The 14,826-nt window shown below is 51.5% G+C and overlaps 1 protein-coding gene across 1 annotated transcript in view; it reads left to right on the plus strand.

Moving 5' to 3' along the window:
- Positions 1 to 14,826, plus strand: part of MYO7B (myosin VIIB) — a gene marked incomplete at both ends in the record, with an annotated part of 75,106 nt that overhangs the window by 10,821 nt on the left and 49,459 nt on the right. The window contains 6 exons of the mRNA XM_082659016.1: positions 4,145 to 4,266; positions 5,513 to 5,655; positions 7,802 to 7,915; positions 10,710 to 10,863; positions 13,314 to 13,390; positions 14,473 to 14,592. Coding sequence (XP_082515142.1) covers positions 4,145 to 4,266; positions 5,513 to 5,655; positions 7,802 to 7,915; positions 10,710 to 10,863; positions 13,314 to 13,390; positions 14,473 to 14,592 — 730 coding nt within the window. The remainder of the gene's footprint in view (positions 1 to 4,144; positions 4,267 to 5,512; positions 5,656 to 7,801; positions 7,916 to 10,709; positions 10,864 to 13,313; positions 13,391 to 14,472; positions 14,593 to 14,826) is intronic.

Below are 14,826 nucleotides of genomic sequence, written 5' to 3' on the forward strand. Positions count from 1 at the left end.
TTTTGTGACTGGAAGTTTGTACCTCTTAATCTCTCTCACCTATGTCTTTCCTCCCCCCACCCCTGACCCTCAGGCAACCACCTGCTTGTCCTCTGTATCTATAACTTTGTTGATGTTTTGTTCTGTTTGTTCATTTGTTGTGTTTTTTAGATTCCACCGGAAATCACACAGTATTTGTCTTTCTCTGACTTATTTCACTTAGCATAATACCCTCTAGGTCCATTCATGTTGTAGCAAATGGCAAGATTTCATTCTTTTTTATGGCTGAGTAATATTCCATCGTATATATATCATTTAGTCCCTTTACATTTAAAGTAATTGTTAATAGGTATGTCCTTATTGTCATTTTGCTAATTGCCTTCGGGTTGTTTTGTAGTTCTTTCTGTTCCTTTCTTCTTCTTTTGTTCTCTTCCTTTGTGATTTGAGGACTATCTTTAGCGTTATGTTTGGATTCCTTTATTTTTCTCTGTGTGTATCTATTATAGATTTTTGGTTTGTGGTTTCTGTGAGGTTTATATATTGCTATGTAGATATGTATGTCATATATCCTACATATAATCATGTATATAATCATACGTATACATGATATATAATAATCATACATATATACATGATTATTTTAAGTTGCTGATCTCATAAGCTAAAACATATTTTAATAACACTGCATTTTTACTACCCCCGCCCATTTACTATTTTCCACATCATATTTTATATCCTTTTGTTTTGTATATCCCTTGACTACTTATTGTGGATTTAACTCCTCTTGTCTTTTAACCCTCCTACTAGCTTTGTATGTGGTTGACTTACTACCTTTACTGTATATTTACCTTTAACCATGAGCTTTCTTCCTGTCATGATTTTCATGTGTCTAGTAGTGGCCTTTTCTTTTTTGCTTAGAGAACTCCCTTTAACATTTTTTGTAAAGCTGGTTTGGTGGTGCAGGATTCCTTTAGCTTTTGCTTGTCTGTAAAGCTTTTGATCTCTCCGTCAGATCTGAATGAGAGCCTTGCTGGGTAGAGTATTCTTGGTTGTATGTCTTCCCTTTCCTCACTTCAAATATACTGTGCCACCCCCTCTGGCCTGCAGAGTTTCTGCTGAAAAGTCAGCTGACAGCCGTATGGGAGTTCCCTTGTATGTTACTTGTTGCTTTTCCCTTGCTGCTTTTAATATCTTCTCATCCCATTATCATTTTAATGACAATGTGTCTTGGTGTGGCCCTCACTGGTTGATCCTGCTTGGGTCTCTCAGTGCTTCTTGGACCTGGATGTGTGTTTCCTTTCCCAGATGAGGGAAATTTTCAGCTATCATGCCTTCAAATATGTTTTCTGCCCCTTTCTCTCTTCCCCTTCTGGGACCCTTGTAATGTGAACGTTAATATGCTTGATGTGGTCCCAGATTAAACTGCCCTCATTTCTTTTCATTCTTTTTCCTGTTGAGCATCAGTGATTTCCACTACTCTGTCTTCCAGCTTCCTGATCCATGTCTCTGTATCATCTGATCTACTGCTGTTCCTTCTAGTGCATCTAGCTGATGGGTGGGGCCAGTTCCCGCCATGGCTAGCTGCAGGGTCTGGGGTGTCCCAAACCTGGCTTCGGCCTGTTGGTGAGGGGGGCTGGATCTCAGGGTGTCCTGGGGTATTGCTGGCTCACTGTGGACAGAACTGGGTTCCCAAGGTGTCTCAGAGTTGGTGTCAACCTGCTGGTAGGCAGGGCCCGGGGATTTCCAAGGTTGGTGTTGGCCTGTTGGTGGGTGTGGGCTGGTCCCAGGGGTCCTGAGGTTAGTGCCGGCTCACTGGTGGGTGAGGCTGGGTTCCAGGTCCTCTGGTGGACAGAGCCAGGTCCTAGGGCAGCTGTCTGGGGGGTCTTAAGGCAGCCTCCTGCTGGTGGGTGGGGCTGTGTCCGCACCTAGCAGTTGCTTGGCCTGAGATGTCCCAGCACTGGCAGCAACAGGCTGTTGACGTCTTGGCACTAAAGAGCTCGAGGGAGGATTCCACAATGGCACCCCCCAGCCCCAGTGTCCACTTGCTCAACAAGCTCCCCAAACGGCTGCCACCAGTGTCCATGTCCCCAGGGGGAGCTGCAGTTACCCCTTGCCTTCAGGAGACTCTCCAAGATCAGCAGGTCTGACCCAGCCTCCTTTCAAATCACTGCTTCTGCCCCAGGCAAGCAGTGTGAGGTTTTGTGTGCGCCCTTCAGGAGTGGAGTCTCTATCCCACACAGCTCTCTGGCTCTTCTTAAAGTAGGTCCCATGGGCCTTCAAAGGCAAACATCGTGAGGGTTTGTCTTCCTGGTTCAGGAGCCCAGTGCGGGGCTCAGACCCCTCTCTCCTTGGGGAGAACCTCTATAATTGTAATTATCCTTCCACTCGTGGGTCACCTACCCGGGGGTATGGGTCTTGACTGTACTGCATCTCTGCCCCTCCTACCATCTCATTGCGGTTCCTTCTTTGTTGTTGTTGGTTTAGTTGTTTTTTTGTTTTTGAGTTGATATAATTTAACTGTGAACTAAATGTATTTTATTCTTTAACCATAATGCCATTTAACATTTAGTCCCAAGACAATTAAGCAAATATTTTTGTTTGTTTTGTTTTGTTGTTGTTGTTGTTTTGGGGTTTTTGTCTTTTTAATTTTATTAGAGTTGATTTACAATGTTGTGTTAGTTTCAGGTGTACAGCAAAGTGATTTAGTTATACATACACATATATACATTCTTTTTCAGATTCTTTTCTCATGTAGGTTATCACAGAATATTGAGTCCAGTTCCCTGTGCTGTGATTCCTTCTTTATGTATTTAGTTAAAGAATTTCTTTTCCTCTAGTCGTCCAGTTTTTGTCATCAATAATTTCTCTGTAAATAGTTGTAATTTGGGGGGACTTCCCTGGTGGTCCAGTGGTAAAGAATCCACCTTACAATGCAGGGGACGTGGGTTCGATCCCTGGTCAGGGAACTAAGATCCCACATGCCGCGGAGCAACTAAGCCCGCGCGCCACAACTACTGAGTTCACGCGCCTCAACTAGAGAGGCTGTGTGTCACACACTACAGAGCCCACGCGCCCTGGAGCTCAAGCACCACAACTAGAGAGAGAAAATCTGCCCACCACAACTAGAGAGAAGCCTGTGAGCCACAAAGAAAGATCCCACATGCCTCAACGAAGATCCCGCGTGCCGCAGCTAAGACCCGACACAGCCAAAAATAAAATAAATAAATAATGAATAAATCTTTTAAACAAATAAACAGTTGTAATTTTGGGGGGCTCATGGCAGGAGGCAAGCTCAGGGTCCTCAAGGTCCTTCTCTAGCACTCTCTTGACCACTGCACTGCCCTAAAATATGAAAAAAACTGGCTTTCATATTTTACCATTATGAAATTAATATATATTCACTATGGAAATTCTAGAAAATTTCAGAAAAATATTCTCAGCAAAAATATTGCCAGACATTTTTGGAAGAAAAAGCTTCCTCTACCCACTTGGTTAAAATTTGACTGAATACTGCCTACATTTACCACTTCACTTAACTAGTAAGCGTTGCTCGTGTGACTGCAGGCTCTGTGCAGACCTGGATTAAGTGGCTGCACAATGATCTCTGAGTGGATGGACTGTAACTAATTTCCCCCATTTTTGTTGCTTCCCATGTAATCGCAATGATAAATAAATAACACTTCAATGAGCAGGAAGCTTTGTGGAGAAGGCTTTTTCTGATTTTAGGAGTCTTTCCTTAGACTAATGGCGGAATAATTCTGAAGCGTTTTGATACCTATGCCAGACTGCTTTCCCAAAAGGCTCATGCAGTTCCCCCTCTGGCCAGCATGAGCTCACCGCTCACAGAGAGAACGTTATTATCAGGGCATTGCATCACCTGGTCTTATTCATTCATGGAGTTACTGAACACTGTGCCCGGGACCCTGGAATGAACCACATACAACCATACCTGCATAGTCGAGCAGGAAAGATGAACACACTAATAAACTAACACAGAGTAGGCAGGGGACGTCAGGGAGAACGCAGTGGGATTTCTGCACAGGGAGAGAGCATCCTTGTTCAGACCGGCCCAGAAAGCGGGCATGTGATGGGTCTGCTGGAGAGCTGACAGGTGTTGAAAACTAGTTGTTCTACTGACTGACGTTCCTGCATGCCCTCTTTGCAGTGGCGAGTCTGGAGCAGGGAAAACAGAGACCACCAAGCTCATCCTGCAGTTCCTGGCCACCATCAGCAGCCAGCATTCGTGGATTGAGCAGCAGGTCTTGGAGGCCAACCCCATCCTGGAAGGTATGCAGTCACCCACGGGACCAGCCTCCTTTCCAGGACCTGTGGGCTGGTACCTTCCTGCCCGGGGGTGCCTGTGGGGAAGGGCAGGATAAGCCATACTCTTTTAGCGACTTCTCAGGATTTCAAAAGGGCTCCAAGGGACTTCCCTGGCTGTCCAGTGGTTAGGACTCTGCGCTCGTACTGCAGGGGAAGCGGGTTCGATCCCTGGTCAGGGAACTAAGATCCCACATGTCGCGCAATGCAGCCAAAAAACTAAAAAATAAAATACAAAGGGCTCCAAGATGAAATCAATTTGCGAAATGCTGGGAATGGATTATTGATACATGGAAGGATCCCAAATGCATTCTACGGATAAGAGTAGACAGATCTGGGCTTCCCTGGTGGCGCAGTGGTTGAGAGTCCGCCTGCCGATGCAGGGGACACGGGTTCGTGCCCCAGTCCGGGAAGATCCCACATGCCGCGAAGCAGCTGGGCCCGTGAGCCATGGCCGCTGGGCCTGCGCATCCGGAGCCTGTGCTCCGCAACGGGAGAGGCCACAACAGTGAGAGGCCCGCGTACCGCTAAAAAAAAAAAAAAAAAAAAAGAGTAGACAGATCCTCTATTCTTTCCAATTATGTGTGCAGGAGAGGATGTGTGTGCAAAGGATCTCTCTTAATGCAGTCACATCATAAAACCCTGCAGAAACGGCTCTATGGAATGTACTTTGGATCGTGCTGCAGCCCAAATGCCATCTGGTCTAAGCTCCTTATCCGCGCTCTGACCCGTGCCAGCTCTTGCCACTCTCTCTGCGAGCTTGCCCTCTCTAACCCAGCCTCCACCCTACAGCCTGAGCAATCTTTTTAAAATGTAAATCAGCCTCCACACTCCGTCAGAAGGTTTCCCCCTTCCCCCGTCACCTGTGGGACTAATGCCACCCTTCTTAGCTTGGCATTCAAGGCTCTGCGCTACTTGGCTCCACCTGCTAACGGTTCCATCCATCTTCCACTGTTTTCCTCCTGTATCCTATGGTCCAGCCGAATTTCCCTCCCTGGAAGCACACCCCATGCTTTCTGACCTCCGAACCTTTAGCTGCACTTTGCCTTCCTCTTAGCGAACCCTCGGCTGCCGCCACTGTCCAGTGTAATCCTACCCATCCTTCGAGTCTGGGCTTGGCCACCTCCTCTGAGAAGCCTTCCCAGAGGATCTCAGTAAAAGTAAATTTTCTCTTCTCTGCTCCCCGTCATGGGCATCATCCGTCGGCCCTCAGCCTTCGGAAATGCCAAGACGATCCGAAACGACAACTCAAGCCGCTTTGGGAAGTACATCGACATCTACTTCAACTCCAGTGGGGTGATTGAGGGGGCGTGCATCGAGCAATTTCTCCTGGAGAAATCCCGGGTCTGCCGGCAGGTAAGGCCTCTGCCTGCTGCACTGGTCCTGGGGGAACCTCCTCCCACCCCAGGATGGGAGTCAGAGGATTGGGGAGGCTTCCAAGAGGGGTCCCTTCCATCACTCTCACCCCTCCTTTCCTCCGCCCCAGACTCCCATAGGCCTTAGCTTGCTGTCACTGAACCCTGGTCCGAGATGGGCCAAGGACCCTTAGAATAGGATAATGATGGTCCTCCCCCAATATTCAAGGAAATGATTTATTCAAGGATTTTCTCTTTTGAATTTTCCATCTGTATAGTTGGCCTCATCCTTTGGTGCTTACTACTCTTCACCTCTACTAGAATTAATTCTGAGGCCAGGCCAGTCCCCATCTGGGGGTGGATGTATCATCAGGTGTGTTGGGGCCCCTGGCAGGAGGACCTAGATGACACTGTCCAAAAGACCACCTGCAGGAAATGAGGTGGCACGTGGTCTGTGTCGTCAACACAGGGCCTTGTACTCGCAGGGGCCCGGTCTCGGTTTGATGCTCTGTCGTTGCCATCTTGAAATTCTTAATAACTCTTTAGCAAGAAGCCCCATGCTTTCATTTCGCACTGCGCCCCACAAGTCAAGGAGACAGTCCTGGGTAACAAGGAACCCAAAGTGTGGCAGCCACATCGGCTGAGTTAACACGGCTTTGTTGGGGGTAAGGTGCTCTCTCATATGATGGTATAACCCCTAACACGTGTGTGCACGAGTGCACATGTACCACACACACACGATGTTTCAGATTGGGGATATGCCACCAAAGGGACTGGCGCTGTGTGTTAGGACAGACAGACACCTGGGCAAGCTGAAGAAGGAAGCTCACCTTTAGTGACCCCCCACCTGGTGCCAGGTGTTTCCCCTGCATTATCTCATTAGACAACAACCATGAGAGATGGGTCTCTTTCTCCCCATTGTAGAGATGAAGAAACTGAGTCCAGGTAAGTTAAGTCACTTACCCAGGGTCACAGAACTAGTAGAAGGTAGTCTCTCCGACTCCAAAGTTTGCCCTTTCCAGAAGCCTGTAATTCTTCGCACGGTGGTTGGTGAATTCAGAGAATTTGTTCCTCAAAGAGGTACCCCAGAATGGACAGGAGACTTCTAGAGCAGATCAGAGACAAGTCCTGTCCATGAGAAGATTAAAAAATCTTGGCATATCTATACTGTGGAAGGCTGGGTCAGCTAAAAGGCTGAGGGGGTGTGTCTGTGTCAGTGTAGACAGACGGCTAAGAGACCCGTTTAGATGAAAAAAAGAGGAAGCTGAAGAACAATAAGTATGTGCTTGCCTAAAAAATAAACTTTTTATAGCTATACTCTAAGTAAATACATTAGTGATGTCTGCAAAGGAACACAGACCATCAAACTGTTCTGAGGAGGTCATTTGCGGAGTGGCAAGTTGGGGCAGAAAAAAACTCACCCTTTAACACTCTATACTTGGAATTGTTTGAATTTCACAACGGGGATGTGAAATAAAGTTTAAAAATAATGTTTAGGGCTTCCCTGGTGGCACAGTGGTTGAGAGTCCGCCTGCCGATGCAGGGGACACGGGTTCGTGCCCCGGTCCGGGAAGATCCCACATGCCGCGGAGCGCCTGGGCTCGTGAGCCATGGCCGCTGAGCCTGCGCGTCTGGAGCCTGTGCTCCGCAACGGGAGAGGCCACAGCAGTGAGAGGAACGCGTACCGCAAAAATAATAATAATAAGAAGAATAATAATAATGTTTAAAATTGCAGAGGCCCAGCTAGGTAAACCTGTGGATGCCAGGTCCTGGGGGTCACAAGGTGAATAGGAAGGCTTCACCGTAGACTGTCAAGAGTCCGGGGTTCTGAGTCAGAGGGCCCGGGTCTGAATCTGGACTCACTGCCTCATCTGTGACTCCGGGCTGCAAGGAGCGGTCAGGATGCAGGGAAGCCCCGGGGAGTGACGAGTTCCAAGGCAAGGTGGCCTTTCCGCGCAGAACAGTCAGGATGAGCTGGCCTTGGAGGAGGACAGCGACCAGGCATGGCCATCCCTCAGGTCAATGCCGGAGCGCTACCCGCTGAGGAACAAGGAAGCTGGGACAGGTGTGGGGGCAGGAGACAGTCCTGAGGCCCCGTAGCCTCAGGCGAGATGCTTACAAGCTCCCTGGAACTCCCTCCCCACTAGGCCCCGGAGGAGCGGAACTACCACATCTTCTACTGCATGCTCATGGGCATGACCGCAGAGGAGAAGAACCTGCTGTGCCTGGGCGCGCCCTCCGAGTACCACTACCTGACCATGGTGAGGCCCGCCCTGCGCCTTCCCCCCTCCCCCCTCCCCTCTCCCCTTCCCACCCTGCCCCCGCCCTGCCCCGCCTCTCCCTGCCCCTCCTCTCCCTGCCCCGCCTCTCCCTTCCCCTTGCCCCCTCCCCTTCCTACCCCTTCCCTCCTCTCCTGCCCCTCCTCCCCCTGCCCCTCCTCTCCCTTCCCTTCCCCCCTCCCCTTCCTACCCCTTCCCTCCTCTCCCTGCCCCTCCTCTCCCTGCCCCTCCTCTCCCCTCCCCGCCTCTCCCTTCCCCTTCTCCCCTCCCCTTCCTACCCCTCCCCTCCTCTCCCCTCCCCTCCTCTCCCTTCCCCTTCTCCCCTCCCCTTCCTACCCCTCCCCTCCTCTCCCCTCCCCTCCTCTCCCCTCCCCGCCTCTCCCTTCCCCTTCCCCCTCCCCTTCCTACCCCTCCCCTCCTACCCCTTCCCTCCTCTCCCTGCCCCTCCTCTCCCCTCCCCGCCTCTCCCTTCCCCTTCTCCCCTCCCCTTCCTACCCCTCCCCTCCTCTCCCCTCCCCTCCTCTCCCCTCCCCGCCTCTCCCTTCCCCTTCTCCCCTCCCCTTCCTACCCCTCCCCTCCTCTCCCCTCCCCTCCTCTCCCCTCCCCGCCTCTCCCTTCCCCTTCCCCCTCCCCTTCCTACCCCTTCCCTCCTACCCCTTCCCTCCTCTCCCTGCCCCTCCTCTCCCCTCCCTGCCTCTCCCTTCCCTTTCCCCCTCCCCTTCCTACCCCTTCCCTCCTCTCCCTGCCCCTCCTCTCCCTGCCCCTCCTCTCCCCTCCCCGCCTCTCCCTTCCCCTTCTCCCCTCCCCTTCCTACCCCTCCCCTTCCTACCCCTTCCCTCCTACCCCTTCCCTCCTCTCCCTGCCCCTCCTCTCCCCTCCCCGCCTCTCCCTTCCCCTCCCCCCTCCCCTTCCTGCCCCTTCCCTCCTCTCCCCTCCCCGCCTCTCCCCTCCCTGCCTCTCCCTTCCCCTCCCCCCTCCCCGTCCTGCCCCTTCCCTCCTCTCCCTGCCCCTTCCCTCCTCTCCCTGCCTCTCCTCTCCCCTCCCCGCCTCTCCCTTCCCTTCCCCTCCCCACCCCGCCTCTCAATAACAATGAGGAAGACGGAAGAAGGGCCGGCTCCTGCTCAACGCTTGGTTTACAGCCTCATAAAAGCCCAAACTGTGGTCGGGCCCCTGGGCAGGGACTGAGGACTCCCCTTTTCCATTCTCCACTCCAGCCTTCCTGTGTTTGGCAGCCACTTTACGGCCATCAGAGGCTTACCCTTGTCCGTGTGCTTCCTTGTTTCCTACTGAACCCATGGTCCCGCCCCACAAGCCTCAACTTTCTTTGGTCCTTATGGACAGAAGGCTCTGAAACCCTCATTTCATTCCACTCACCGTCCTCGTAGGTGGCCCTAGAACTTGAGCTCCAGGAGAGCAGGGGCCTTGCTCGCCGCGTCCCCATGCACGAACAGTGTAGCACAGGCAGCCATCAGGCTCACCTTGCTGATGAGGGAATGAATGAAACCCACGTCTTGACCCTGTGTCCTGCCTAAGCCCTCTCTCCTGGGTCTCTGCCTGGAGGCCTTCATCATCTCTTGCCTAGACCATGGTGCTAGCTTCCTCCTGGGTGCCCCCCTCTCTCCAGACTTGACCCCAATCTATCATCCAGCCCGGGACCTCCCACAGAGCAAGTCTGACAGACCACGTCTCTCATTACAGCTCTTCAGGGGCTCCTTGTGTCTCCTCGGCAAGGTTTCCAAGTCCCTCCAGATCCCACCATCCACCAATCTCTCCCCCTCAACGGCGACGCCAGGCTCCTTGCAGTTTCCACCCGTGCCTCCCACCTCACTGCCCAGCTCTGGCCGTTTCTCCCCTGTGCTGCTGTGCAGCTCAGCCTGAGGGACCACTCAGATGCCTCCTCCAGGAAGCCTTTCCCCAGCTCCCAGGAGGCCGGCCCAGCCCCCTTTGGTCTCGGCGCCTGTAACAGCCTATGACCCGCCATTCTCTTTGTGCCTCCCCTCCTGGGTGCAACAGCACCCAGGGCAGGGCCTGGTCTCTCCATTTCTGAATTCCCAACAAATAGCCCAGGGGCTGGCACACAGTGAGCCTTGTTAAAAGAACGAACCCGTGATGTTCCCGCCCCCACCACCACCAGAGGGTGAGGCAGGCGTTACCATGGATGGCTGACAAATAGAGGCTCAGAGAAGCCTAATGACTTGGCCGTGGCCACACAACTGTCAGGCTACCATAGCACGCTGCGTCTGTGTCACCACCGTTCCACCTCTGTGTATTTTCTTTTTTTTAAATATTTATGTATTTATTTATTTTGGGCTGATTTGGGTCTTTGTTGCTGTGTGCGGGCTTTCTCTAGTTGTGGCGAGCGGGGGCTACTCTTCATTGAGGTGCGCGGGCTTCTCATTGTGGTGGCTTCTCTTGTTGCAGAGCACGGGCTCTAGGCGCGCGGGCTTCAGTAGTTGTGGCACACAGGCTCAGTAGTTGTGGCACCCGGGCTTAGCTGCTCTGCGGCACGTGGGATCTTCCCCGACCAGGGCGCGAACCCATGTCCCCCTGCATTGGCAGGTGGATTCCTAACCACTGCGCCACCAGGGAAGCCCTTCTGCGTGTTTTTTGAGCTTGGGCCTCCAGGTGGCCCCTTGGGATCCACCCAGAGCCAGTGCAGGATCACTTACCAGGGCCCTTTGGCTGAATCCCTGATGCACCCCTGCCTTGCTGGCCCTACAGTGGAGGAGGTAGGGTGTGGGGTGGCCTCAGAAACCTGATGGGCCCGATCTTGCAGGGGAACTGTACCTCCTGTGAGGGGCTCAATGATGCCAAGGACTATGCCCACGTCCGCTCAGCCATGAAGATCCTCATGTTCTCCGACTCCGAGAACTGGGACCTCAGCAAGCTGCTGGCCGCCATTCTCCACCTGGGGAATGTGGAGTTCATGGGTAATGCTGTTTCCACCCAGAGTATACCCCCTGGGGAGGAAGAATGGGGAGACTGGGACAGAGGAGGAAAAAAATCCCTGCGGGTCCTCACCCAAAGGACCCACCAAAGTCACGGCATCTTGGAAAAGTACATTGAAAATTTTAGCTATGATTTTGGAGGCCTTGTGGGGTTAGGGGGCAGATGCCAAAGCTTAGGGCCCTCCAAAGGTGAAGACTCTGATCAGTCACCCCCCACTTTTGACTGGGAACCCAAAGGGTGAACCAGAGCAAGCAAAGCCCTGCGTGAACTTACAGACCAGTTTGTAGGCGTCCAGTTGGTCTGCGGATTAAGGTGTCCTGGCTTGTTAGTGCCTCCAAGCGCCTGAGTGACAGAGTTGCTGACAAGCCTCTGTGAAAGAAAATAGCATCAACCTAGATCCCAAATTATTCCTTTAAACAGTTTCAAACACAACATCCAGCGTGCCTCCCAAAATAAACAAGAACAAGGAAATGAGATACCATGAGCCGAGAATCAGCAGACATGATAGACAATAGAAACAGAGCCACGTAGATTTCAGAGAGTGGAATTACTGAGCACAGACCAGGAAGCAGCTATGCTTGCTTTGTGCAAGAAAAGAAAAAACCAAGCTTGAAAATTTAGACAGGGAACTGGAAACTATAAAAAAGTGACATTACAGGTTTTAAAAGGAACCACATAGAAATTCTAAAGTAAAAAAAAAAAAAAAACCAAAAAAACCAAAATGAACTCAATGGATGAGTTTAACGGCCAGATTTTTTTTAATATATATTTTTAAATTATTTATTTATTCATTTATTTATTTTTGGCTGCATTGGGTCTTCATTGTGGTGCGCGGGCTTCTCACTGCGGTGGCTTCTCTTGTTGCAGAGCACAGGCTCTAGGCACGCAGGCTTCAGTAGTTGTGGCATGTGGGCTCAGTAGTTGTGGCGCACGGGCTTAGTTGCTCCACAGCATGTGGGATCTTCCCAGGCCAGGGCTCAAACCTGTGTCCCCTGCATTGGCAGGTGGATTCTTAACCACTGCACCACCAGGGAAGTCCCTAACGGCCAGTTTTATAATGTGAAAAAGGAGGACATGTCAGAAGAAACTGTGTGTACAGCATGGAGAGATAAAAAGATGGAAAATATAAAAGAGAGAGTAGAAGACCTAGAAGATACAGTGAGAAGATGTAGTATACATTTGATTCGAGTTCTAAAGGAAAAGAGAAGGATGGGGCATACACAACATTTGAAGAGATTATGGCTGGCTTTAGATCTAATGAAAGACACCAATTCATAGAGCAGTGAGGAAAAGATGGACTTTTCAAAACACTGTTCTAGAGCGATTGGGTATTCATATAGAAAACATGAACTTGAACCACTGTCTCACAGGATATGAGGAAATCTACTCCAGGCAAGTTGTAGCTAGGTGACCATGTGATGAACCAGACGTGGGTGCTGACGAGCAGGGGGCTTCAGGTCATGGAAGAGAATCAAATGTGATATTGAAGAAATGAAGCCAAGTGAAAGAATACAGACAATTATAGATCACACTTACACAAAATTTAAAAACAGGTAAAATTAAATGCTACAAAGGAATGCAGGTAGTTAGATGACACACAGGTAAACAGGTAAAAGTAAATGCTGTTTAGGGATTCATATGTAGGTAGTAAAAAGATAAAGAGAAAATAGGGAACTGGTTTCCATGGAGGTCAGGAGAATACTGCCTCTTGTGGAGGAACTGGTCTGAGCAGGAAAGGATGTAGGAGGCTCCGGGTGTTAGCGAGGCTCTGGGTTTTGGCTTCAGTGGTCATTACACAATGTTGACTTAATAATTATCCGTTATAACATGCCCTTGGATTTTATGCATTTTAAAAAATCTGTATGCTTTATTTTACAATTTTTTAAAGTTTAAAAAAGAAAACAAATACAGAAACAGCATTCCTTCCTCACCCAGCTCAGCAGCCCTAAGGTGGAGGGACCCAAAAGGGGGAGACTTGAACTAGGAGGTGGGTCAGGAGACTTGCAACAGAGCTGGGCCCGGCTTCCAACCACTCCTCCTCTCAGCTCCGTGCTTGTTTGACCAAACGAATGAACACGCCTAGGTTTCTATGGACAGCAGAGTGGATGGAAGGGGACTGATGGCTGATTTTCTCCCTCAGTAGACCCCACATGCCCCACCAGCACCTTCTCCCTCCAATAACTTCAAACTCCCCTTTGCGTCAGGGTCCCGATCTCAGCAGAGGGGGACACACCCTGTTAACAGTAGTTACAGCTAATGTGTTGATAGGTCCCCAGGGAGGCCTCGGCTCTCAGAGAGGGTACTGGGAAAGGCAGTGCTTCCCTCCTGGGGATGGTTGTCTCTAAGTGTGGATCTGGGGCTGCCTTCCTGAGGCCTCTGTCCCATCACTTCAGGCCAATTTGCCTCTCAGTGTCATTGCTTCTCTCTGCAGCTACGGTCTTCGAGAACCTGGACTCCTCTGATGTGATGGAGACGCCCGCCTTTCCCACCGTGATGAAGTTACTGGAGGTGACTGGGCTGTTATGTCTGCCAGCTTCCATTTTCGTGAGGATCCCCGGGGGTCTGGGCTGACAGCCCTTCCCAGGCTCTAGTTCCTTCCTCCTACCCCTCTCCCAGGCTCTCCGCTCACCCCCTGAGCTCCCTGGTGGAGCGTTGGAGGCCCTGGGGGTGGGAATCAGGGTGGGGCCGTGGAGCTAACCATTAACCAAGTCCCGGAAATGATCAGTTTGACTTGAACGTGTGTTTCTTCCCTTTTCCCTGACCCTCCTGCTCTTCTGTGGCCTTTACTCAACTTTCCACCCCACCCAGACCCCAGGCTCTCCCCACTCACACAATCTGACGTCCTTACATCAAAAGGTCCCTGCCCCGTGTCCTGGTCCCCGGGGCTTCTCCATGAGTTGTGCTATTCTGGGCCGGTGGAATGTGCTCAGACCACTCACCCTACAGGTTATTAAGGAGACCACATAGAGCGTTGACTTGGAGGATGAGCGATGGGGCATTGTCATGTCCTCCACATCACACCCCGCTGGCAGGTCCAGTGGAAAATTAATAAAATCAGAAGGGGTGGGGGAAGCAATCACATTAGGTGGGCATGTTTTACTCCTAATGTTCTTCATGTGATTCAGGGTTCTCAGAAACCTTCCATTTTTGCTGGTTCAGTCTTCCCCGCATGGTGGGAGGGACTCCATCCAGACTCGTCTTGCTCCCTTGGGTCTTCAGCCTCCAGGCAGGAGTGGCGTCAGCTGGGGCGTATCCAGATGTCAATGGCCGGGCCTCAGAGCCCTTCCTTCCTACTGTTTCCCAGGGTCCACCCAATGGTGGACCCAGCCGCAGGAGACGAGTACAGGACTGGTCAACCAAGCAGCCAGCATGCTCGGGGCCCACCCAGCTTGTGCATCCTTCCCCAACACTGATACCCCAGTGCTCAGACTGACCCTGGACCAGGCCCTGCCCAGCATCCCGACTCTGGCCCTAGTCACAGGCATCTCCTACCCTCAGGCCTTGGGCATAGGGTATTTGGTCATGAGACAAGGTGTTGGCGCCAGGCCCTGCTCAGTCAGCTGTGATGCCAGCCCCCACCCGCCTTCCAGGTGAAGGACCAGGAACTCCGAGACTGTCTGATCAAACATTCCATCATCATCCGTGGGGAGTTTGTCACCAGGCCCCTGAACATCTCCCAGGCTGCAGACCGGAGGGATGCCTTCGTCAAGGTGCAGAGCTGCGGGAAAAGGGGCCCGCATGTCAATCTGTTGAGCCTTGTGGGTGGACAGCAGGAAAGGGCAGAGACAGCTGGGCAAGTCCCAACTCTGCCGGTCACCTGCCTGGTGACTGTGGGCTGCCTAGTCTCTCCAGGGTGGTTTCTTACCTTAAAGTAGGGATGATCTCCTTGAGTAGGTCCATGAGATCCAGCGTGCCTGCAGCCTTTCCAGGTGAACTGGAAAGGG

This window comes from Grampus griseus (assembly GCF_964374135.1).
Source record: "Grampus griseus genome assembly, chromosome: 7".
Classification (NCBI taxonomy): Eukaryota; Metazoa; Chordata; class Mammalia; order Artiodactyla; family Delphinidae; genus Grampus; species Grampus griseus.